This window comes from Colletes latitarsis, chromosome 9, assembly GCF_051014445.1.
Source record: "Colletes latitarsis isolate SP2378_abdomen chromosome 9, iyColLati1, whole genome shotgun sequence".
Taxonomy (NCBI): domain Eukaryota; kingdom Metazoa; phylum Arthropoda; class Insecta; order Hymenoptera; family Colletidae; genus Colletes; species Colletes latitarsis.
This window is the reverse complement of record NC_135142.1, coordinates 17,020,929-17,048,657: the sequence shown is the minus strand read 5'-3', so window position 1 is coordinate 17,048,657 and position 27,729 is coordinate 17,020,929. Positions and strand designations below refer to the sequence as shown.

Genomic DNA, 27,729 nt, shown 5'->3' with positions numbered 1-27,729 from the left:
GTTAACACACTCTTGTTACTCGAAAAGGTAAGCACATTGTATTATTCGGTAAACATACGAAAGTCATGTTATTTCAGTTAGCAGTATGCGTTGAGACTGTGTACGAGTTTCGCACGCTTTCGAAAACGTTAATACTTGCTTCGTTTACGTATGTGAGTTGTTCGAAATATTTAACGTTCTAGATTAATAGAAGAAAAATAAGCACTTCCGTTCTAAAGCGATTTTGGATTTTCTTTTTCCTTTATTAACTGCTCATACTTTCTCTACGTGCGACAGATATGCATACTTTTTCAGCAAATTAAACACAGTTGGACCGACTTACAAGAAGAGAACGAGTTTGAAACCATAGGAGCTATATGGAACGCGGTTGTTTGTAGAAAGTAATATTCATAGGTATGCAAACATAGTTCTTTTATCACAGTTATTCAACAATATATATTTTTATCTTTAACGAGATTTAAAATAATTACAGCATTGTGTAATCCCTTCCAAAGTTACATTATTTTAGCGCAATCTTTGCCGATTATTTTTGAAACAGTGATGGATCTGAACGAATCTCATCCTCACACCTAATTTGCGTTTATACAAGATTCTGATCAAGGAATGGGATTTAATATTGGTCATTCCATCCAGGCGATTTGTACTTTTGTATTAGGAGCGATAATATTAATAACCACCGAATTACTAACTTACATGTTCGCGCAACATGTTTTCGTATTCTATGAAATAATTGGGTAATATGTGGAAATATACAATTCGTTGTCTACAAAAAATGAGATACTTTTGAAATTCGTAGCTGTGCTTTGAATTTCGAAGCTGTTTCCTTTCAAATGACGTATTCAAGATCAGAAACGTATATTTGAACGTAACGATTAAATTAAATTAAATATACGAGACCTGTCTGTGCTTTTTACCAGAACGAATACAAGTTAATTATTTTCCAGTTATAGATATCATTGTGCAATAACCGAGAAAGATAAGTGTTTAATTTACAATAATTTGGCTATGGCGAGAAAGATACACCACAGAATCATACAGTAAGTATTTTCTTTTATAGTATTTTTAGGAACAGGTTTCATTATCTTAAATTTTTCTATTTTAATAACACAAGTATTTTGTCTCATGTCTTAAAATTATCGCACAAATTATAGCACTAATATTAATGAACTGAATGAATATAATCGACATTGTTAAAGATTCATTAACGCTTTTGAGATCACCTTGTCGACATCATACTTCTGTCTACTTATAAATGGTATGATTTCTGGCAGCCTGAACCTTTATTTGGTGAGTACTTTTTATATTATGTTTAGAATGAATTTAATTGCTTACTTTATACTTAAATAATATATTTCCTTGATGGCAACTTGTTTTATTTAACTGTGATAACTTTTGCACTTTACGATTCCAAGTTATTTGTAACTTAAAATTTACCATCCGTCAAGACAAATGTTTTCCAATGTATTTGTTGTGTATATAACAGATACTTTCGTCCGTGCAATTGAGGAACATGAGAAATCTCTTGGAGTCCGTTCTCACCATCTTTTGTTAATTTGTTTATTCGCTTCTCTGTCACCACATGGGCCAAAAAATAAACGTACGCGCACAAGTAGTCACACAATTTATTTAAACTCGCAAAGAAATTGCTGGGATATTATTTCATTCGATTCTAGTTTCTGTTAACTTCATAGATACGATACAGCATTGTATGAAGCTCCTTTAGATGCACGAAGAATATTACGTTTCGTCATGCAAACCAATATGAAGAACCGCATAATCACACTTACTAAAATATATAATGTATCGTTTCAAAGTTTTATAAAGGTATACAAATACTTATAAGTATTCGTATATTTTTTTACAATATTCGATTCATTCTCATATTTAATCGATAATAAATTACGATATCATTTTAGATGTCTAGCACGACTTTCACCTATTTCATGTTCTTATGCTCGGTACAACAATAAATAGCTCGATTAACGAAAATAAAATTACGTTAAGCGTATAATGAGTTTCGAAGGAGGTACTCTAAAACATCTACGGGTCATTCCACGCGAAATCGGACACTTTTTGGAGTAAGTTTTCAAATCACATTTAATTTTAAATATGTTGTAGACCTTAGGGACGTTTGAACGTATCTGAAAAGATATTTAAAGTTTTGTAAATTGTTGAAATTACAAACGTATAAAGATGAGTGCTACCTTTTATTCGCAAAATATATCTGCTGAACTAATAAAGGGATGAAAATGCGCTCTTGGCTGCTTGTAGCGAAGATATTACAGTACAAATAGAAGTTGTACCGATTAAAAGAAAATTGTTTTTCACCATTTTTTATGCAATTATTTAGAAGAAATGTCATGCTTTTAAACGAAGAACTGTTTAAAAATCTGATAAAATTAAAACATAATACACCTCGTTTGTCTTCTTAATGGATTGCCATAACCAACCAAATGCGTGTTCTCATCCGTTTATTAATTAAACGGCTATAATTCTTGAACGAAAGGTAGTCCTCAACTTTACGCGATTCTAGTAACTTAAATAATTACCAAAATATTGAAAAATCTTTTCAGGTACGTTTAAAATTGAACATGATTTCAAAACTTACTCGAAAAACTGTTGGTTTCTGCGTGGAATGGCCCCTAGATAATTTTAAAATATGTGTAAACATAGGACAATTGAAGTAATAAATTAAACTAATGTGTAATCTTTTTCTCAAATAAATTTGTACTTTTCACAACGAAATAATTCATTTTGAGGTTACTTTTACTGTTCAAGTGTTTGTAAACTTAAACCACCTACTTAAATTGCCTACTTAACTATTTAAGGTAGGAAAATGCAGACGACACAATTCATCAGTCAAAATAGCAAAAGATTAAAGCAAAAATATTCTGCCAAAGTTTCATTCACTATATTTAATAATATTTTCAATCACATTATTGAAATAGACGACTTCCACGAAATTTCTTTCGTATTTATAAATACATACATTTAAAGATTAATGTCGCTAGCTCATTACTTTGACGTTCCAATTAGCCTTATTGAATTGAAAAATAAATGTTATACTTTGTTCCAATATAAATTCAACGTTTCGAAAAAATAATAAAATTGCAAAATAATATAAATTAATGCTACCTTCACATTCGTTTCATTCGTTCATCTCGTCGTTATAATCTGTATCTGTATATATTTACCTGCAAAGCGTTGGGAATTAAAAGACAGAGTTGAAACATTCCGAGTTCCATTCATGTTTCGACCGTGGAACGAAGGTGAGCTTCCTTGATTAGAAGTATCAGAAGTTTCTTTCTTGCAAGCAGTCCTTGCCACTTAGGTATTGAGATTAAACTAATGGAGCTTGAGTGGCTTCAATGCGTGGTAGAAACCCTCTGACGAACTAGAAGGATTATATGTATGGTTAAGGAATAATAAAGGCAATTATGCGGCAAAGGGAGCGAGGTTTACGTATAACTGACATTTGCGGGTTGATTGCAACTTACTGATTGTAAGTTCAGTTCCAACGGGAAGGGAAGTCTTCATTGCGCAATTCTTGAAGCCAGACAGTGGAACACCTTCCCCTCGTTGCAACTTGCGATCGGACCTGCGTCGATTAAAAATTTATAACAAAGAAGGGTTCACAGCAAGAAAATAACTACTTGCAACAATATAATACCACAGAATATGCGACTGTTTCTCTGTAGCGGGAGAATTATGTTGCCTCGCGATACTTTTCTTTAAACTGACGGATCGATACGCCACTTGCGTCAATCGCAATATAATTTGTATGCAATTTGCTACGAATTTCCATGGTAAATTCGAAGGAAGAGAATATTTTATTAGGGAATATCGAGGGTGGAATGACGGAGCGACCGAATACTCGCAGTAGTATTTTAACCTACGATCAAGAATGGACTTCGCTGGCTATCATTACTACAAGCTCACCCACAAACTTCTAATATATTTGGGGCTCTGGAATATGGAAGCTAGATGGCCAGAAAAGATTCAACGATTCTATTCCTTGATTTCTTTCACGATATCCGCACTGGTTCAGGTAACATCTCTTTTATTATTTTATCTCACTAGGTAACTCTTTCCGAACGAGCAATTTATTATGGAGTTACAATTGTCAAGGAAATACGAGCATTTTAGGTGGCTGCATTAATCACGAACGAGAACGATTTACATGAGTTTTCGAAGTCGTTAATATTTATCATAAGCTGGTATACATGTGTCGGCAAGTATTTAACATTCTACATCCACATGGATAAAGTAAGCAACCGATGCCTAATGTTACTTTTTCCTTTATCTTGCATTTGCATTGGCGATACTCATGAATTCTGTGCGCGACAGGTGAGAACGCTTTTGTACTACGTTCAATATGACTGGAACCAATTAGAAAACACAGACGAGTGCAAGATATTGGAGAAATATACCAAAAATGCTAAAGTTATCAGAACGGTGTTCATGAGTAAGGGAAACATTTAATTTCTTCGAGACTCCACTTTTTATACGATGCAAATTTTTGGAAAACATAGCACGCGAGGTATAATCCGTGGTTATAACTGGAAAAAATATTTTGAATCCGTTAAGCATAAATAAGTCGTGAACGTGAAATACAGTTTGCCACGAGATTGGGCATTTACAGCAGATTAACCTTCTATAATTTGTTTCTTAATTTAATTTAATTTCTTCAAGTCTGATTTTTAAAAATTGTCTTTTCTACTTCTATCCAATTATTAATATTTTACTGTATCATTTTTTTCAGAAGAAATTAATTTGAGTTACAAAGGGTTTATTATATTTTAAATGTTATGAATTACACCCCTTCTGCCTAGGAATCTACTTAGATTTCTTGCAATAATCCTGATATTAATATGAGTTTTCAAAATTACAGCAAACATCACATTAATTCTGTGGTTTTTAATAATTGTCGAATGTTTACCCATTACGGTTAAGGAAACTTACGTCCACAAGGTTCTAAAACCTTTTATCGATGGAACGGGATCGTATTCTATATGTTATCTATTCCTCAGTATTGTATGTGCAATAGGATTATTGACAATGATAGCCACCGAAACATTCTTAATCATGTTGATGTTACATTGTTGTGCAATGTTTAAAATTATCGGGTAAGATAATATAGTTGTGAAATTTGTTTCCGTTTTCCGAAAATATGAAAGGTTTCCACAACGAGAATTAGCTTACGTACAATTAATTTAATATATACTACTTATCCCTAGCTATCGCATACGATGTGCAATTAACGAAAAGAAGAAATATTTGGTTTATGCAAAATTAATCGAAGCAGTGCTGTTACATGGAAGAGCCATCAAGTTGGTATTTTCAATCGCAACAAGCTTTTCTTTCAGACTCGATTGATTTCTTGAAAATCTTTTGCATAATTACATTGCTTTTATTCAATAGAGAATAACATTTTAATCATATTTAACATAACATACTTAAAATTTTATGGCCAACGTAAATAGTTTTATCATTATTAATTCTAAAAGGTATATCGATATCACAAACATGTCCTTCGCGACATCTTATTTTCTTCTACTTGTCTTTGGTTTAATTTCGATAACCATGAATCTATATAATGTGAGTACTTCTTATATTTGTTAATTTTGTACTTTACTACAGATTAGGACGTTTCTCCACTAAATATAACAAAAATAAACAGCACCTTTCATTTCTTTTTTTATCTTTTGTTTTTTATGATTAATATGTTTTTATATAGTATGTTTGTAGAGAAATTTTGTACAGAGGATCGATAACATTAAGATTACGTATTAAAAAATGATACATAACATCAATTTAATATAGAAAAGATAAATTCGCCCGATTCTTTTCCGTTTAGCTCCTTGAAGCTGTACTAGTGACACAGAATATCATGGATCTTTTGGAGTCGACTATATATTTGGGTTTTCTATTTTTCTACATATCGATGTGCAACTATATGGGACAAATGTTGATCGACCACAGTTCCAACGTTTTCACAGAAACGTGCGTCACAAAACACTCTCTAAAACAATTTTTAGGTTTTTTCACACTGCAAAATTCAATACAAATTCATTATGTATATGTTGAATATAAGCTATATGTATAATTTATACCAATTTTACAGATACGACACGCAATGGTACGCAATGCCTTTACCCGCACAAAAGTTAATCATTTTAATTATGCGGAGAAGCATGAATTATAGCACAATCAAACTCGGGAAAGTCTACACGCCCTCATACGAAGGCTTTTCGTCGGTAACGTTTGTGTAAAGAAAAACATATTCTGAATCTTACCGATCGTTCGTGATTAATTAACGTTTATTTTCAGATATGTAACATATCGGTGACCTATCTACTATTTCTCTATTCGTTGCATCAATAAATGTCATCGTTTGTAATAACAGAATTCTACTCGAAATTTTCGAATAGAGTTTTATAGTAGTAAATATATGAGCATCAAACACAGTTTGAACGAAACATTTAATCTAACGCTCCCTCGGTGTAATGTTTAATAATATTTTTAAAGAAATTTCCACCATAAGCCGTCAAACACAACTGTCGACGAATGAGTTATGCTATTCTCGTATTGCACTTCGTTGAAACGAGCTTAAAAAATCATTGTGTACCAAAGACACGTTTGATCAGTTCACACAAGTGCAATGTGCACTGCACGGTATCACGAATGTACCAAGTGAAGCTTTCTAACCAAAGTATTCAAATGTTTAGTATTCGTTCGCTTTGGGGTGGTAATGAATGTTTTTGCAGCTATTTCATTGTCGTTCCGTGTATCAGTATCAATGTTAGGGTAAAATATAGTTATTGACTTTGTGAGAACTTGGCGAGGTTTATGATACGGACGCTCGAAAACGCCGCTATTTTTGAGAGTAGCTAATTTCAATTCGCTTGTTAATAGTTACAGCTAAACGAGGTGTCTGAGCCCAAAAGAATAATTACAAAATTGAAGCAATTAGGATCTCGTATCTGGGCCTTGTTCCGTCGTTCTCAATAGCGATTGTCGTGTCACAAACCGTCCAACTAGTCGCCCGGTCGATTAACGGCCTTGGTACTTACCTGGACATAGTCCACGGTCGGGCGTTGGGAAATTTTTATTTTCGGAGGCTTCTGCTTGCACCCCTACTGGTGGGCGGCAACCTGGACATAGAGGATTTTGGAAATCCAATCCCCGACAAGATACGTTGGCCGAGTGGTTAATTTTAGTTACGTCTCATCGGTAATTGTAATATATAAGAAAAGCATTGGAAGAGCTTCTTCAGATTAAGAACCGAATCATAGTTAGGAACGTTACTGTAGCACTCATTAAGTTCTATAAACCCCAAATACACAACCATTAGTTTCTTTCAAAGGATGTTGATCCTTTGAGTTTGTATTAGTCGATACACACGTGCAAACACAACAATATCCGAACGAGCAATACTCGACCGCGAATCGAACAGACTTAATGTCAACAGTCAAGCGAATCGCCATTGAGAAACATTTCCAAGGAAAGCTTCTTATCGATATTTCTTCATTTCCCTTTTGGTTGGACATTCGTAACTGACACGATACACAATGTGGAAATTTTAAAAAAGATATTCAACGTTCGTCGAGAGGGAGAGACACGTGTACCACAATTTTCGAATAAAATCATAGGTATGGTTACGTAATGTTCTGGTTACGTGACTTCTGTCGATTTGTTTGCGAAGTCTCTTTGCAAGGGATGCGTCTCTGGTGTATTTCGATAGAATTGGGGGCGACTTGTTGTACGGTTGAACGACAATGAGCAAGTAAAATAGAGCTGTGGATGCCACCCACTTGTGGCACCAGCGGCCACGTAAATCAGGGCAACGCAGAAGGAAAACAAACGACGTTATGTTTCCATAACTGTGGGAAACGGTCATTTGTTTTCCACCGACGATAATCGTACGCAAAGATAGGGTTAATGTTTCTGCAAAGACAAGAAGCTACGTTTCTCGACTAACGTGTAATTTGCCACGATTCTTACTCCGCGATTTGTCGTTCTGGGAAAAACATTGTAACGCAGCGAACCGATCGAAGGACATCCTACAATCATAGCACCCTGTGTAGATATTGTTTCCAATTACACTGACCCTCGGTCTTTGCTGCAACATTATAGTTCATTACTTTTTCAAATGACACGCGAGGGGGGAAAAATATACCGAAGAGGGTAGACAACATCTGGAGGGTCTGGCGAAGCCCCCTGATTGACCGTTGCCCCAGACACATGTTAATTTTCGAGCTAGAATGAAAGATTTGAACGACCATCACTATAAGTTGAGCAGAGTTTTTTTGACGTTCGTTGGATTATGGCCGTACGAGGACACGCGTTCCACGCGCTTCAAAAGAGTATTTTCCGTGCTGATACTTACCTCCTCTATATTCTTTCAGGTACTGTTATCTCCTCATCGATATGTTTTCACGTGATTTGAATTAATTATATTTGCTAAAAGAAATATTTAATTTAGCGAACATGGTACAACGATTATATAATTATGTCTTTGAAGACAATAATCATACTCTTACTATTGTAAGAAATTGACGTATAAAAATTATTCGAATATTAATATTAAAATATATTCATAATTCAACGAGTCGTCATTTTGAATATTTGTTTGTTTCCAACAAAATGATTCGATCCTGAGGAGTTTAATTGACTCTAATCTTAAGTATTTGTGCTAATTAATTTCAGTTTGTAGTTTTGTTTCGGGCTCCAAACTACAACCGAAATCAGCTCCTAAACACCGTGACAAGCGTTTTGATAACGAGTATATTTCTACATAAGTGGTGCACTTTTTGGTATAACATTAATGGTGTAAGTTTTTTTAAATTTACTTAGAATTTTTTTTAATAATGTCGTAATGCACACGTAACGCGATTTTTTCAATAGAACTCACGAGAACAAGAACGTTGTAAGCCGATTTTATTTCACTTTCGAAAAGTAACGCGTGAAGCGTGGTATTCCACGAAACACCAACAGACTTTTGATGCCATTCATTCAAATCAACGATCATTTTTTTCGACTGTAGATCGAGAAGCTCGTAAATATGATTCGAGATAACTGGAGATCAATAAATAGCGAGAACGACCATAAAATAATTCTGAAATACATCGATCATTTGACGTTGATAAGTCAAATTTTTACATGTAAGGACGAACATTTTGTCTGTTTTACGTAGCAAAAAACAATCGTTATCGTTACTTTAATAATTGTAACCGTGCAAATGAGAATTATTTCAACAAGGTGGAGTCCTTGAAGGTGAAGCAATTTTAAAGGAACTGGGATGCAGATATGAATAAATGTTCCAAAATGTTTTATTTACATGCACCCTCATTCTCAAGGACTCGATTCCAGGTGAACTGTTGATCTGATTAATTGCATGGTATTACAGGCATCATTTATCTATCAATGTGCTGCTTTTTGATATACGATATGCCCTGGTCAAACGATTCCGAAGCATTGCTCGATACAAAATCGATTGACCTGCACATTGAATTGAATTATTATAGCGACAAGAAGATATACTCTTATGTCGCATATTTTCACGAGTATACTATGCTTGTGATCGGAGCTACCACCATTATTGGGACGGAAACAACGTCGGCGTTACTTTCTCATTACGCTAGTGGTCTGTTACACGTGGTACGGTAAGATATGTTAAAAAGTAAGTGCACGTGGGACTGACGCTACGAAAAATTCAGTAAAACACGACTTTGGAAAAAGTTTTGGTTTACCAAATACTTTGCAAATTTCACCTTTGACTGTTTTTATTTTATTTTAAAATAAGTACACCGTCTCTCCAATTATTATTAGTCAAGCGTACTTATTTTAACTCCGGTGTTCTCTGACAGTTATCGGATACAGAATGCGTTCCACGACAAAGTAGTGAAATCTTCAAGTTTCGAAAGGGACGAGGCGGTGCGTGGCAGATTGATCATCGCTGTAAAAGTGCACAAAACAGCGTTACAGTCAGTACCGTTAATTAATTTTTTTAAACTTAACTGTTCCAATCATATTTAAAAGTTTGAATTCGTGCAACATTTGAATTCTATTGTCTAATCTGAATGTCTGCTTCCTAAAGGTATTGCAAATTCTTAGATGTTACCCTAGGACGTTCCTATTTTACGTTACTTATAATGGGGGTGTTTTCCCTGAGCCTTAATCTTCTACGTGTAAGTACAAACATAGGTATTTTTTCTACGATACGGTTATATATATTTATAGTTTTCCGTTTCAACATATGGCTATCTCAGGCTAGGCTACAAACTAATAAGCTCACAGTAGCGATGATGGATATAATTATCGTTCTTGCACACTTTTTGTACTTGTTTCTGGGTAATTACATTGGGCAAATGATCATAGACAGCAGTACTAAGGTTTTCACATCCGCGTAAGTGATATGCGTAAAGCGTATTTTCAAAACGAGATTTATGCTAATTAGATGACGTTCTCTAAGTGGTATTTAAATATTCTGTCGTTACTGAACAGAGTCGGCTGTTGCGTTTGTTTTACAGATACCATACTCGATGGAACCTGACGGCAGTGCCAGAGTAAAAGTTGTTTTTGTTTATCCAGCTTCACAATCTGAAAAATTATTCGTTTCATGTCGGAAGTCTATTCACGCCATCTTACGAGGGATTTTCCACGGTAACATAATATCGAAACTGTTTAGAATTTATCGTTCTTTAATTTTTACTCATGCTGTTTTTGCAAGTATTCGTTTGCAGCTTGTGAGAATGTCGTTCTCTTACTTCACTGTCATTTATTCTACGCAGTTATGATCAAACAGAATTATTTATAACTTTGCTAGTAGAAACATAACGATATCGTTGTTAATATGTCACCCTCGATAGAACATGTAATGCTAATGAATGAATGACTTTATTTAAATTATATCTGGCTGATTGATTATATCAACTGCATCTTCACATTTTTATCCTTTAACTAAGGACTAAGACTTAGCTATTCATGAAACTGAGTCCACTGGCGTGCAAAATTCAGGGAACACTAATCTTTCATTGAAAAATTGCTGATATTTAAAGTGCGATAACTTCGTAATGAATCGTCGTACAACAATCATTCTGAAGTCCTTTTAAAGCTTGGAGCCTCTATTTTCAGAGTCCTCCAGCAGTTTTCTCCAGCGTCATTTCTACGTCACGTGGTAGGGTGAAGAAGCGAAGGTGTCTTGTTTTTCAAAAATTGTTCGATTTCAAACGACTGTACAAACATTGAAAAATTTTTTTAAGCGCTGCAATCATCACAGATTTAACGGCTGATGCCTCCCCCTTTACAACGACCCCGAAAAAATTAATCTACGATTTTGTTTTACCGTTTTATTGTACTTTGAATGAGAGATGTGCTACCGGCATTAAAATAACTCAAGGTACTCTAGGTGAAGGTTGCACAGACAGACTTGTACCTCATATGCATGTGTTTTGTCAGTGTGCGCTTAATGTGTGCATGTGGTGTGTGTGATTTAGTAGTGGGCTAAACGTTCAAAATCGGGTTGGTTCATAATTAGAACATTATTCATATTAATCAATCACGCTTCCGTAGCAAACATAACATAGTTCCTATTAATTTAAAAAAGAAAGCAAATTTCTGTAACCCCTTTATTAAAACGGTGATCATGTAAAGAACTGAGGTAATTAAACAGCACTGGTTTTAGTTGACGCCTCTCGTCTCCAAAAAGTTAACGCTAATAATGATTCTAAAGTATCTGATACCCATGGTGTTGGCCCTGCTCGTTCTCTCCAAGTACGTCATTTTCTGGCAACAATCCGAAATAGTGAATTGAAAGAATTATTGTCGGAATAGTTGCTCTCGATATAGTGTAAGAATAATTCCTAATACAGATGAAGACATTTGTGGAGAAAGTGAAGCTTGATTGGAACAGGATGGACAACGAGGAACTGAGGATCATTAAAGAGTACGCTGGCTTAGGGAAACGTTATACAATAATTTTTGCACGTGAGGAACAAACATAACTTCAAAGATTGCAATGCTCGTTTTACTGCAACAACCGATATGTTACAGTGTTCACTTACCCATCGACGTCCATTAGAATGTTGTCTCACGTCGCATCAGAAATTCTGGATATTATAACGCCGTTGAACAAATCTCGTCTTCACACCGCACCAATCCCAACGAACTATTTTATTGACGAGCAAAAGTACCTCGTTTTAATCGTGCTGTATCAGGATTTAACGCTCATAATAGGCAGAATTATTTTCATAGTCACTCAATCGTTGTTTATCATGCTCATACAGCACAATGTGTCGTTCTTTAAAATTGCTTCTTAAGAAAAAATTTTATATTATTTCACATTATAAAATTAGAAAAGCCCGAATCTTCCTGTATTAGATCGTATAATATTTTGTATTATGAGTTGTGTTTGATATGGAGACGTTAAAGTTATTGTCAATTTACAGCCGCCGTTTCAAAATAGTAATTCTGGACTGCGTTTCCCATAACTCTCAATTGTTCGATAGGGTCAACAAAACGCGTTTGTTAAGAGTCGCTGTGCTGCATGAAGGCGTAGTGAAGTTAGTGGTCTTTTTTATTTTTCAATTATAATATTTCTCTAAAATGTTGTTAACATTTTCGTTAATTTGACCACCGAAACAACTCTTGTTTTAGCTTTTAAAACCAACTTTTCTCAACGATATCAATGGTCTGATATTAATGAGTATTTTTTAAAGATTTTCCAAAAATTTGAAGTTCACCTTTACGTTACAATATTCTACTCTCCTTACCGGAGGTGTTTTATGTCAAAGCGCCTTGTTATTTCTCGTGAGTACCTGCTTTTTCTTCTTGGTTAAGAAAACTTGAGAATTTCAGATATACGGGTTTTCAGATGATTCAATCAATGTTTGTGTCAACTGAAAGAGAGGAATTATTACTGATCCTTACGTTTATATTAACAATATTTGGGTACATGTTTTATATCAATTTTGTAGTGCAACAAGTATTAGACAGTGGCAACTGCAACTTTACGTTTTCGTAATTATTTCTTGTTTCCAAGATAATGCGATCGCACAAGCAAAATCAAATCTTTGCGATAGAATAATTAATTATTTTATAAATACACATTACAGTAGTATAATTAATATTTTCTATGGCTGCTCTTAGGTGTAGTTAAACATTCTATCCAATGAGGAATATACCTTATTTGTCTTGGATGTGTACCATTAATACTTTTATTTTCATGACTTTTTTAGTAGACAGGTAACAGTGAATCAGTTGTGACAAAACCATTAGCCATGATAAATTTATGGAATCTACGTAACGGATATCGAGCGCCGCGAAACATATTCCCCTAATTGTGAATATGTTACAGTTTTTGTTTATCCATCAGCGCTTATTGTGACGATATTGCACCTCGCATCCTTTGTTGTGATCACAGACGTACCGTTGAATGGCACTCGACGAAATTATTTCCCGATAATGACGCAATATTTAATCGATGAAGAGAAATACCTTTATCTGATTGTACTTCATCAGAATTTTTCATTGTCCCTATGCGCGTCTATATTTGTAGCTACGGGGACGTTGTTCATTATGTGGCTACAACACGCTGCCAGCTTGTATGAAATCACGAGGTAAAATGACTTACTACTCGATGCACTCTAAGATATACTCTCAGGCTGTGTACACGACGCAATAATATTGTGGCATCGCCTCCCATGCTCGCCACCAAAGGGGTCGCAGTCTCACAAGCGCTCGACCGACCCCTCTGTTGCTATATACATATATGGAAAAGAATTTTGAAGAAAGAATCTCAAGTGAGTGACCGTTGAAATGAGCAGTTGCTAAACGAGAGCAGTTACAGCGAAAGAAACGCAGAACGAAAGAACAAGAAGAGAATCCAAACCACAGCATCAAAAATAAAAATCAAACGGATAAGGATACAATTTACGGCGAACGCGTCCTAACCACAGGAAGGACAAAAACCAGCCTGAAAATCAAGGAGACAAGCAAGAAAAGGGACCACGCCCACGCTCACCGAAAAGATAAAACAAAATCATCGCCTGGTTAACAGACAGGATGTGGTGACCCATACACGCCAATCATAAAAAGGAGAACCCTATCCTTATCAGATTCCAAGAGGACGGATTCACATCAGGACAAGCGCGGACGGATTCACGCAACCACGCCCTAAGAACACCATTAAGGAGACGGCCATTGCAACCTCCAAAGTTGCCATCGTATCAGACCCAGTCGAGACATGAAACAAGTATGGCGTCCTAGTCGACATTTTTGACACAGAAGGCCCAAACGTCAGCAGCGCCATCCCCAATGCCACCAGCACCGAGCCCACTACGAATCAGGTTACCACTCCAGTTTTATATTCCAACACATCATCTGGTAAGCCACCACCTCTTTTTATACATTCAAGTGGTACCATAAAGCAAGCGGTAATATACGCTCAAGATCACCTAAATAGCATCCTTAAATTCACGCATTTTATGGAAGCTTACCATAAACCCTTCCAGAACAGAAGCAATCCTCTTCTCCCATAAACGGAATCCCAACCGAACCAATATCTCCGTAGACAACTACCTCATTTCCTGGTCCAACAAAGTGAAATACCTAGGAATCCGGAATACCTAAAATGGCAACATAACACACACGATCGAGCCTGCAAAGGTATCGGAGTCCTACGCATACTCTATCCCCTCATATCCAGAAACAGTCCACTCCCCACCTCCCTTAAATTCCGCCTATACAAAATCTGCGTACGCCCAATCATAACATACGGCGCCGAAATTTGGTGCACAGCAGCTTAAATGCACATTTCCAAGATTCAGGTAAGACAAAATAAGTACCTTCGCGTCATACTAAACAAACCGCTATCACCAGACAACCGCCACACAACTGCTTCGTTGCATGAGGAAGCAAAAATAGATTATATTCGCTAGCATGTCATGAAGCTGGCCGCTGCAGCTCAAACCTCCAAACCCCAACACAAGAAAAACCGCAACTCTACGCTAACATAAATATTTCTAGACACCAACACCCATATTAAATGCAGGCTATAGGGCCCCAGCCCCAGGTACTGCAATCAATCAAAAGAAATAACAAAAAAAAAAAAGAAAAGAAAGAAAGAATCTCAGTCTATTATAGACGCGTTCAAGTGAAGTCCTGTTCGAGACGCGTTACGCACGGTCTAGTAAAGACGTAGTTGTGTGCATAAAGTTCAGTCTGTTAAACATTAACCTACGTGTGGCTACGTGTTACCCACAACACTCGCGAATAAACATTAATAATTACCCTCAGTATGTTTCTGCTTCCCTAGAAGGAATTACTTTGATACGAAGTCTGGTAAACTCAGGATCGAAAAATTTAACCGACCAATATCGCATGCGCTTTGTCTAGCATCCTAGAATGCAAACATTCTACATCATAGTAATTAATTTATCCTGAAGAACTGAATAGCCACATACTTATGTATTCTAGAACATTAGTATTATACAAGGTGTTCGGCCACACCTGGGAAAAATTTTAATGGGGGATTCTAGAGGCCAAAATAAGACGAAAATCAAGAATATTAATTTCTTGACTGAGGCTTCGTTAAAAAGTTATTAACAATTAAATTAAAAAATTTCAAGTCGTTCTGGAAAAATTATTTCCGATTGTGGGGGTTAATTACAATCATTTTTGGTGAATACACATACCTTCGAAATCCTACCCACTTTCGAGAAAAAAAACAGTTAGGTGTTGAAATTTTTCGGCGAAAAAAAAATTTTTCAAATCGTTCTAAAAAAATTATACTCGGTTGCGAGGGTCAATTACAATCATTTTTGGTCATTACACATACCCACGAAATCCTACCCACTTACTAGATAAAAATTCGAGAATGTGTGAAATTTTTCGACGGAAAAAAAAAATTTCAAATCGTTTTGGAAAAATTATTTTCGGTTGCAGGGATCAATTACAATCATTTTTGGTGAATAGACATACCCTCGAAATCGTGCGCATTTTCGAGAAAAAAATTCAGTACGGACGGAACTTTAAACGTTAATAACTTTTTAACGAAGCCTCCATCAACAAATTGGTATTCTTAATTTTCGTCTTATTTTACCCTCTAGAATCCCCCATTAAAATTTTTCCCAGGGTTGGCCGAACACCCTGTATTGTAGTATTAAATATTATTTCTTGATATATGTAAAACTTATTAATTGTGCACTAAAAAGGCAATTATAATTTTAACGGTGATTTACTTTCGATTTTCAAACTAGTTGCTTCGTTTGCATTGTTTAGAAATTTCAAGACAATTTCTTGGGAAACGATATGTGTCACGCACTTTTGTATATTACAAGAAAAATGGTTACACAATTTACTCAAGTTACCTTAGAGTGTCCGTTTGACAGTAAATTTTACCCATATCTGAATTCACTGCCGTTGACAAAATGCTATGATACATTTGCTGCAGTAGTGTGACATCTCTCTCTTATCACTCCCTGAAGACTGAAGTTAGTTTACGTTTGGACAACGTTCTAAAGTCACTTCGACTTCTCGTCATGCCGACGGAACAATCAAGAGTGGAAGTGTTCCAAGTATACTACTGGTCTAGAAGGTACATACTATTAAAGAAAATTGCTCTTTTTTAGAAATGTATAATTTTGTTAACAACCGTACATGCGTAATCACGATATAAGAATATCGATCGAGCCTGTCCCTTGCCACAGTGTATTGACGAGTGAATAAATAATGAGATGATTGTAGATTATACCATTCATTTTGCCACAGGTTCACGATATTCTATCGTACTTTCCAAGAAAATAATCGTAAGAGGCAAAATTGATTTAAAGGGGTAGTGGAGCCGAGGGTGGACAGACACCTATGAGTCAGTCGCTTTTGAATCATCGGCCACGATGGCAGAACTGGAACCATATTACAAGCTGAGTGCAACTCTCATGTCCTTCATAGGACTCTGGCCATACCAGAATATCCATCTTCGACGACTTAAGACTGGTCTTATCAGTCTTTCCAACTGGTATTTCGTGTTTGCCCTGGTATAGTAATTTTATTTGATACATTATACTTGACACTTGCGTTTATTTCGGTTGCTAACATACATACGCACCTTACACTATATTTTAATAACAACTTTTACGATTACTAGCCGTTCATAATACATGTACGTAACATCCATTAATTTTTATAAATTCATAATTATTCCAAAATACACATCAACCCTATAATATTAACTTTTTCAAGTTCTGTGCACACCACTGATCCATTATCATTAATTTGCGTTAATACCAACAGAAACGAAGCAACAATATAAAGAAACAATTTTTTTAAAGTTGTATGAATCCCAAATCTTTTTAACTATTGAGCCCCACAAGTATTTTTAACACAGTTACCTGAAAATCTATTCTTTTTATTCCTCGAATAGAAACGCTTGGAAGGTTCTTAATAAAGATATTATTAATAATCGAATAGTATTCCTGGAAAGTAGCGTAAGTGCCAACATTGTAATTTTTGAGCGACTTCGGTTTTTTAATATTAACTAACCTGATCTAACGATAGTATTAATTTGTACGTCACACATTAAATGACTTACAACAAAAAAACATAAAGTCAATGTGCGGCATAGTAATTAATACCATCGTTAAATCCGATTATTTGCTGTTAAAGAAATGAAATTGTACTGAAATTATACACGCCAGGCGAAATGTTAGAAGAACGATCAGAATTTTAAATATTTGCAATGAAATCTAACACGCTTCTTTCAGTTGATGGTTTTTAAAACCACAGAGTTCACGTTGTCTCTTCTGTTGAAGAATCTGTCACCCATAATAATGTCCATGGGTTGCCTCTTAAAGTACAATGCATTTTGGTATCAGACCGATACAGTGAGTTGTGAACATTCCAGTTACGTTAAGATTTGATAATCAGAATGTAAAGACGATTGAAAATCTAGATTAAGGAATTTATGGAACGCGTGAGGTACGACTGGAACACGAAACAAGACGAGATACTTAAAATCTTACAGAAACACGCCACCATAGGAAGGCATTACGCGAAATTATACGCCAGTAAGAAAGATGTTGGAATCTACTGTAACGGATATCGGTGCAAGATGTGATCCCGCAATCATCAATGTGTTACAGTGTTTATTTATCCGTCAGCGGTCATCATAACGATTTTCCAAGTCGCAAGTTTTGTTTTTTTGACGGACGCATCCACAAACAGAACTCTAGTAAACTATTTCCCAATAATGACGGAATATTCAATGGACGAAGAAAAGTACCTCTATTTTATTGTGTTTCATCAGAATTTTACATTGTTTCTAGGCGCATCCACATTCGTAGCCACGGAGACATTGTGCATTATGTGGCTGCAACACGCCACTGGCTTGTTCGAAATCACGAGGTAAAAAGAACCGATCATTCGATGCACTTTTACGACTATGGTCTTGGCCATCTTGTGTACACAATTTTATTCGATTAATGTAACTAATTCGTTTATTTTAGTAGACCTAACACAGAGTCATTCTTAATTTTTGTGACTTTTTTAACTTTGTAAAAAAGATTCAGCCTTACCTTTTTTTGCAATATTAATTGCACTTATGAATGTAACAAATTCTTTGTTGTAATTTATAGTTACCATATTGACAAAACAGTTTCTGTGGAATCTGTGTGTTTACCTGTTTCGCAAGAGCATACGGATAAAAACAGTAAGAGGTTTCTAGTAAGTGCAGTAATTGCACACAAAAATGCGACAAAGTTAGTATTTGATCGATGGTTTTATTTCTAAGTGTAAAATAGCAGTAGGGGATCGTGTTTCTTTCGCACGAGCAATAAATATTAAATGAAAGCACGAGAAATGTTCGAGTTGATGTTAGAATAAACTATTAATAAATTATAAAACATAAATTAACATAATTAACATAAAACATAACAATTGAATATTTTCAATACTAACGATGATTTTTTTCATTCGTTGAATCTTATCTGTTTATAAAGGTTTGCCACCGATTTGAGAATTAGGTTTCAAGCCTCTTATTCTGTTCTTCTTATATTCGGCGTTGTATCCTTGAGTGTTAATTTCTTTCGTGTGAGTAATAATTGTTTTCGTTAACCAATAAATATAGCATGCTTGTGGTATAAAAAGTGCCCTCTTTATTTTCAGTTGTCTCAAGCAATATTTTCGACACATGACGTCGGAGAATTCCTAATCTCATTACTGTTTTCCATTTCTGAGCTAGTGTATATGTTTTACCTAAATTATTTGATACAGCAACTGTTGGATTGCGCGAATAGCCTCGTCAAAGTGATGTAAGCGTCAAAAATTGCAGTGAGCTTATAAAACCCTGCCATCAACACTAAACAAAAATCATTCGAGACAATCCGTAGTTTTGATTTTGTCGAAATTTTCAGATACGATATCAAGTGGTACAAAAGGTCAATAATTATACAGAAATTGTTGCTAATCATCATGACAAGGTGCAACGAACCTTTCCATTTCAATTTGTGTAATTTCTACTCTGGATCAGTCGAAGGATTTTCAACGGTACATCGCTTTTTTTATTAAAAATATCGTGTCGTTACCAAGAGGAATGCACGTAATTCTAATTTACATTTCAGCTTGTAAGGAATACAGCGTCTTATTTTATGGTAATGTCATCTTTGGAGAGTTAATACAAACTTTACGTATCCTATAATAGTGGAACAAGTAGTAAAATATTAGTAAATACGGTAAAGAACTGTTTCCTGAAGCGGAACAATTCGATTTCTACATAAGGAGTACGTTCTTGCAGAATCTATTGTAGCGGTGTACACTGTACAGATCGAATTTGCGCAATTTAACGAACTTTTTACTATTGATTGCGTTTCAAAATATATGATCTAATTGTTTCGCTGCAATGTACCGTAACATGAATGTGCAACGACCTCGAACTGAAAAACGACGTAACATCTTTTTCTTATTTCGTCTGATAGAAGATACCGATGAAGTTTGACCATTTAATGACAGTTGAATTCTCGAGAAAATTAATTTTGCAAGGTCCTGGTGGTTCCAAAGTTATAGAATGGAACACGGATAATTTGGTCTTGATATTATTAATATCATGCAAGGAACGAAATTATATATTTTTGATTTCATTAAAAACAAATTCCAAGAAGGTTGATAAGTTTGAAAGAAAACTCGTGAAAGGAAATGTCAAGGGATATTCTATAATAGAGACACCTGTTGGTAGCATGTAAAGTTCATAAAGTTTGCATTTAGATCGACTTTTCAACATTACGCGGCTATTATACACCCCAGTTGCATATATGCACTAAAGAAACTACGATTATTCTCTCATTAGAAAGCTATAATTATAACTTTCATTGCCCGGTCGTCGTATATGTATAATTAATAATAACACTATTCTAGCAAAAGACGTAATAGTTTTATTTTAACACGAAGATCTACAAATAATAATTGTAAAACTTAACTTAATAACATATATTTTTTGTCGATCACTTTGCGCTGAAGGAAATGCATTATAATTCCGAATGTTCAAAATGGCGTGAGTACTATACATATATATGTCGGAGAAACAACTACATTAGCCATTGCTCTTGGGCTACATCTATCAAGTTCTCTCGGGCGACCAAGCCTTTGTCTCGTTATCCTTTCCATGTTGATTAAAACCCTTAACTAATTAAAGCATTAACTGATAACTGGAACGCACACTTTATTTACAAGAAAGAATATTAAACGAAAACGGATGAGTCCTTTGCAGGAATTCTTTTACCCTTTTTTAGCGGCCGCGAGATTTTGTCGCTGATTACATGCAAGACTGTCCAAAAGTAATTTCTTTTTTACGTCGTTTGCTTCAGATTCCGTAAATTTTACATGGTGTCGTAGTGTGCGTATTGCAAACTGATCCTCGCTTGTTAGAAACGAACTCAGAAAAATTGGAAACGGAGCACTATTAAAAGTTTAATGTTCTGCGTTCAGGCTAAATTCCTTACCAACTGAATTTTTGTATATTTAATCTGTTTGACGTTTGGAATGAAGCGATTAAATATTTAATATTCAATATTCAGTGTGTCTTTAGGCGCAATCATGAACATTGTCAATGAAAGTAAACAAAAATAATTCGAATGCCGTGACGTAATGTTTTCCAAAAAAGGTTACAAAATATTCGAATAACGTGAATTTTGGGTCCGTTCGAAGAACTGGCCACGTCAATTTCAATCACAGTAATCAGTTTACTCGTAACTGGAACTAATTACTCTTTGACGCTAAACCCGGACTTCATGAACGTCCACTCCGTTAGATAAAAAGCTGTCCTTCGAAAAACACGCAACACACGAACAGTGATGAATACAAGAGACGCCGAACTTCTCGATAAAATCATGTATCCCGCAAAGGACCGTGTAAAAAATACGAGGATACGAAAATGAACAGAAAAAATACCGACACGTTACTTACTAGTGAGAAACATTGACGCGGCCAAAAACAACCAAACAAAGAAAATCTTAATAAATCTTCTCGCGGTCCGAGAATATATCAGGCCAAATAGATTTTTAATCTGACAACCATCAATTATGTTGCTGAAATAGTTTTGAACGGGGAATGGAAGAGGGGGGCGAAAGATGGGGCAGAAGGGGTGCTGGTCCCATTTCACGGTACTTCTCAGGTTCCTTTTGCGCTTCCGTCGCCTGCTGTGGAGACGCTATTTCCCAAGATCTTTTTGCGCGATCCCGAATAACGCATTTATCATGCCGCGCATCCCCTCGGGTGTTAGATCCTCTTCTCTCGTTGTTCCGCCGACTTCATGTTCCTCACGTGTTTTCCCAATGTATAAACTCGAGAAAACGGAACAGGAGTAACCAAAAACGAAAGGAAGTGGAATAAAATAGGGATACGACAGTGCACGGCGGGATAAGGTGGCTACTCGAGGACGAGGAGAATCAGAAAACACAACGTGTGTGCAACACCAAGCGGAGAACAGTGCAGGAAACAGCAACACGTGACAGATAGGAGAAACAGAACGGCAACGCGAGGTCTCATCTAGAGACATGGAGAAATCAAAGTTGTATGTTGTCGCACGGTTGATGCGGTTGAGGCCAAAGACCACTGTAAAAACCTAAAATAATGGGTTTTTTTGCGATATTTGTTTGTTTTTGATAGATGGAAAAGTAAGAGGATAATAATATTCAGAAATGCTTGATGCTTGAATGTTATTAACTATGTTGTTAAGCGTTAAGACAAAAATATATTCAAAAATAGTGAAAACGACGACGCTGGAACCATTCTCGCGAGGCGTGTTTTGAATTTGAGGCGCTCAGCGACACGCAGTATAACTGACGCAAATTTAAATCGGGAAAAATACAAAATTTTCTCTTAATCTACATGAGTATAGCTAGAGAAGCATCTGGGGGTCATGGATAAGTTAATTTTAACATTATTAATTAACATATGATAGCCCCATTTCTTGTACAAAGTTGAACTTTCTACTACAAATGCCCGTTAATCACACAAAAATCAATGTTTCAAAAAGCTCCACATAATTACAGATGGACAGGCAGAATTCCTGTTAGAAAAACGTATTATAATTTGAATAGAAGTAACATAAATGTACCTAGACCTTTTGGAACAAAAAGCTTTCAACGGAGAAACATCTATTTTTCCAAATATTAATGCCTGACCCTAACTCGACAACACGCTCCCCGTTCTCCAGTTCGATACAATTTGTATTTAAAGAACGTATGCGTGTATACAGTGTTAGAGAAAGAATTGTTCACCACGTTGCGATCGTTTCTCGCATTTCGACGCAACACACGAAGCAGGAAGTACCGAAGAAGTGGCGTGTTCTTCGTGAAAGATCAATTTCCGAGAGATTTTCCTCGACCACTTTTCAAACAATCAGTAAGCATCGCACTTGTCGACGATTAAGACGGCCAGAAAGTTACTTAATATATTACATATAATATACATCACCTCTTGCTTTTCGTTCCTCGATTTCGGACGGTCCCTCAAAACATCATCCTTTTTGAGCGTTAATCTCGGAACAAAAGCAAGACACACATGCACACCCGACACATGTATTTGCGTACATCTTTTCTACTCGATGGGAAACGAAACGCTTGAAAAAGGAAGTTGCATCACGACACTAAGAACGATGAGACACAGTGCGTTTCTTTTGTCATCGTTGTCGTGTTTCCAAGGGAATCGTTTATCCATTCGCATAGTTGCAACTGTCGTTCGTTCGTAGACGTTCACTGTTATTAACGCGCTGAAGCGATTCCCTAAAAATCATCCAATTTGCGAATTTTAAAATCGAGTAACCGAAACAGGTGGCTGGACAATCTTCGAAATTATTTCTCACGCGACAGAGTTTGTGGTTCTTTATTTGAATGTGGAAACGTGAGAACATGTTACATCGTGATATTATTAAATTCGTAAAATTACGCACTCGTATAATTATTCATCACAGAATATCTCGTTTTAGAAAATGTCCATGCGATTACAGGACGATTGTTCGAGGAAAAATTGTATGTTCGTGTTAATACTGACAACGAAATTACCTTTTGTATAGTTACTGCACAGGAAATTTATGATTTACCAAAGAGAACAAGAAAAATATAATAATTTCGATCGGACTGACGCAAAGTCGCTTCGATGAACCAGCATCAGCGAGCATGTCAACGATTTAGTGTCTTCTAGCATGTAAAACACTTCGCTCGAAATTAGACGGCCAAAATCTCTTCGTTTCCCACTCCTTCTTTACGGACAAATCAGCGAACAAATTATTATTTGTATTGCTGATATACCTATACGTATAAACAGCGAACCTTAGGCCGTTGCTGTGTAACAAAATAGTATCAAAGACGATAATCAATGGTGATGGAGATGACGAAGGGTTGGGAATAGGTTGGCGGTGACAAGGATAGTAATAAAATGATAATTAGCCTATACATATATTTGTGAATAGATATTTAATAACTTATTGTTAACTAGACTATTTTATTTGAAGAATTTCATTAAACGGGGTTTTGGGTACCAATAATACCATTTCTTACGCCGGAAGGGGAGATTGAGATTGAATGACCGCGTGCGCGAGAGAGAGAAAGAGAGAGAGAAAGAGAGAGCGATAGTTTGTACGTGCGCTTTTATCAAAGATCCGAGAAAGATAGAAACTGTTTTTGGCTTTACTTATCTAATTTTTGTAAGGCAGAGCGATGCAGACATGTCTGAAAGAAGAAAAACAAATATATATTATATATTTATCGTTGGTCGAGAATGAGATGAAGAATGGTGAATGATAAAACGACGACGCGAAACAATATACTTGTAAATACAATACACGATTTAGTGATAACGGGGTTTTACTTTTAACAGCTTTACGTGATTATTACTTTGTCATGATCAGTGAAATAAATAAATGATGATAATACTTTAATCGCGATATTGTTCATCTTCATAACCCCTTATACGACGTTAAAATATTTAAAGTATTTAAATACCATGTTCAAGAATAGATTGGGACATTTAATAAAAATGAAACCATGACAGCTCTATTTAATAGGAGTTCGGGGTACGTGAGCAAATATACCTCGTAAAATACCAATGGTTTCAGAACAATCTCTTCGTTTAAAAGCTAGACCTACCAGCAATTATAATGTATTTATTTAAACTAAAGAAATTAAAACGATAGATACATGAAGAAATGTATGATGCAATGGAAATTTAGGTGTCCTGTGGATTAGATGGTAAGAAAAGTTTAGGGAAGGCGTGTTTCGTCTCGGTAATGCATTCTATCAAATCTTGCCTTAGTCGCTGCGATATTGGAAGTGGGTCGAGGATTGTATATGCACAGACAAGGTATGCCAGTACACCTTACATCCAATGTATTTTTTCGGCCCACTTTTCTGGGGATTTAGAGCTTCATTACCATTTAGATGTCACTCGCAATATGACCAACTGGTTACACTAATGAACAGAAGGGGAAGTGAGACAGAAAATGAAATTACAGAAACATTCCTGGTCACTTATTGTATTTATGAACTAATAAATACTAATTCAAAAAATAGTTTCTCAATTGACCGCCAACCTGAAGAAGAGGATGCTAAAATCGCCTCCGAATACTCATGTCGGTTGAGTGCTTGCGAGAGGAACGATCTCTTTGGCGGCGAGTATGGGAAAAGAGGGACCCCATAATAGAATAACAAAAGCAACAAATTCACAGTTTTTCAGTCATTCTTTCGCGTTGCAATATAAAGTCAGATATTTAAGCGGCAATGATGCCGAAAAGTTGGAATGAAGATGACAGTGTGCAATTCTATAGTATTATTTGCAGCAGTGTACAAAGTTATGTGATATTGCATGATACTGTATGATGCTTTATGTAACATTACACAGTATGATGAGGCCTTTACTTTAATCGATTATACGAGTATATTGATTCCCAGACAATATTGATTTTTTCTTATGCAGCCAGTTCCCCCATAACATACTTTCGCGTCCTTTAACGGGAAATCGATAACTCTGTTTAATCGAAACGTACTACTTTTCTACGTGTTTATAGTTCCCTTGTCTTGTAATCAATGCATCCCCAATAAAAAATTATTGGACTTTAATTTAAATTAAACGTAAATCTTTAAAAATGTACTCTAATATTATTCCAACATTCTATTTCAGTTAATTGCTCATACACAAAGCAACCAAACTGGCCGAAGTGTAACCTGATTTTAATTTTCAATTATGGTTTAATAACTGTTTAATATATATTATTCTTACTTCCATCACAGAGCTTTTAACCCATCCAGATTAGAAATTGAACATTGTTAATACAATAAGTAGACAACAATTACATCTGTTTCCGTTTGTGCAATTGCCACAACTATATTCTTCGCCTTTTGAGTGCTTCGGTAAACGTTTATTAACACGGATTCTTGCTGGAATTTTATTACAGTGGAAAATTCGGGTAGCTGACCCTTCGGTCAACTTTACCGCCATTATCAAATTCACGGGTGGACTCTACATTACGAGTCACCCTCTGCAAAGCATAAAAACGTTGCACGCCATGAAATATTTTTTGCACCGAGTCGCGATGGGTAACCAAAGGGGAAACATACGTACGCTTAGGCGTACATCTATCCGACTATTGCGGAAAATATTTTTCTATTTCAATGCCTCTGATATCCTTCCGATCCCTTGGGTTCAAAGTTCTTCTGCAGCCATCGACCTCGTAAATTACACCAACTGTCAATCATTTCCTCTCGCCTCTCGCAACCTGTTCCAAGGATTCACCGAGGGTGCGTGAAGGCATATAGTGGCAATGCGCGATCGATCGCGTCGCACTCGCGTTTCTGACTTCACAGAAGGACGTACTGCGTCGCGAGTTCCTGCTACGCGTGCCGAACGAAGTTTCCATTGGCCTGTGGCCGCATTCCGAGTGATCTTCTGTTTCGTGTCAGTGTTCGATCTATCTTTCCAGTTACTGGAGGCTGTCAAGATTGCCCCTACGCGACAGCCGAGGCTTTTCGTCCGTAAGATGGGATTTGGCGACGGTAAAGTCCAGCAAGTGGAAGAATCGACTCGAGGGAAGAGAATCCAGGAATGGGAACGTACGAGCTACCCGGCTGAAACAACCAGAGATCGAGGAATTCTCCTGCTAGTTGGTACTGGTTGAGGCTAACGGGTGTTTATCCTTCGAAGGAAGTGCACTTTTCATTTGCTTCCTCGGAGACCAAGTAGATCCTTTCATTTGCTGGGCCTTGATGTCGTCAATCGTCAGTTTATAATACAAGGAATCTTGGTTAATAGTGAGATATTAATTTTTACAAACGTTTCTATTCGATGAAGTCTAAATTCTGTCTTAACTTGGGGCATCTCTATTTTCCTAGCTGTCGTTGAATTTCTCGACCGAGTGCAATTTCGTCCCTTCAACCGAACGCACGGGCCGCCATCCGTCAGCTTCGTTATGGAGATATACAGCGACTGCAAGAACCGTGAAACGTTTAACGTTCGAGCCGTGTGTACTGTGATGTGACTAGGTGAGCACGATGTTCGCAGAGCGGTTAACAGTCGACCGGAAGTAATTTGCACAACGATTGAACGAGTAACGCCGGGCATCCTCGTTTTGTTGCTTACACGTAAGGAATGCGAAAAATTGTTTTACACAATCTCTTTCCATTCGTTCGAAAACTTTTCATGTTATTGTTGGAATATCGTGAAATCCATCTAAATCCTTAGATACCGCTTTTCCGGTATTACCTATCAAGTGCTGTTAAAAAAATTGGAAAAAGTACTAAAGTTCTTAAAGAACTTTCTAAGGCTAACAATTTTTACCGTGTCCTTGTGAAAGAGTTGCTCAATATGCATATTTTCTGTATCAAGGTCCACGACAGGAAATGAAATAAATTTATGATAGAGGCCATTGCCATAAACAATAGCCTTTCAAGGTATTTGTCTCGCAATTTTGCTATTTTATAGTTGCTCTATTTAAAAACAAAACTACGCAATTTACACTTTCATTTATTTTCAGTGTCATATATTTCTGTGTTTATTGTTATATATTATATTATATTGTCCGGTAATTAAAAACAGTTTTAATATAAATAGGTTGCATTTTTCTTAAGGTAAGCACTCATACGAATTATGAAGCTCTTATTATTACATAATTATATTTTTATCGAGAATATTAATACAGGTAGAAAATAATCACCACTGACAATACGCACCTTAGGAACTCCTAGTCTG

General features: G+C 36.0%; 1 protein-coding gene across 1 annotated transcript; it reads left to right on the top strand.

Annotated features, from left to right (window-relative positions):
* The first annotated feature begins 17,828 nt into the window (after positions 1-17,828).
* On the top strand, positions 17,829-19,311 carry LOC143345658 (uncharacterized). The gene is made up of 6 exons (XM_076773022.1): positions 17,829-17,882; positions 17,951-18,065; positions 18,141-18,402; positions 18,633-18,755; positions 18,996-19,086; positions 19,270-19,311. Exons 1-6 carry the CDS (start codon positions 17,829-17,831, stop codon positions 19,309-19,311), a joined length of 687 nt encoding a protein of 228 aa, XP_076629137.1.
* The last annotated feature ends 8,418 nt before the right edge of the window (positions 19,312-27,729 follow it).

Excerpts from the sequence above, each read along its gene's own strand:
- LOC143345658 (XM_076773022.1), top strand. The coding sequence starts at position 17,829 with ATGTCCATGGGTTGCCTCTTAAAGTACAATGCATTTTGGTATCAGACC. Across the intron at positions 17,883-17,950 it reads TTTGGTATCAGACCGATACA|ATTAAGGAATTTATGGAACG; the intron begins GTGAGTTGTGAA and ends TTGAAAATCTAG. Across the intron at positions 19,087-19,269 it reads TGAGTGTTAATTTCTTTCGT|CAACTGTTGGATTGCGCGAA; the intron begins GTGAGTAATAAT and ends TATTTGATACAG.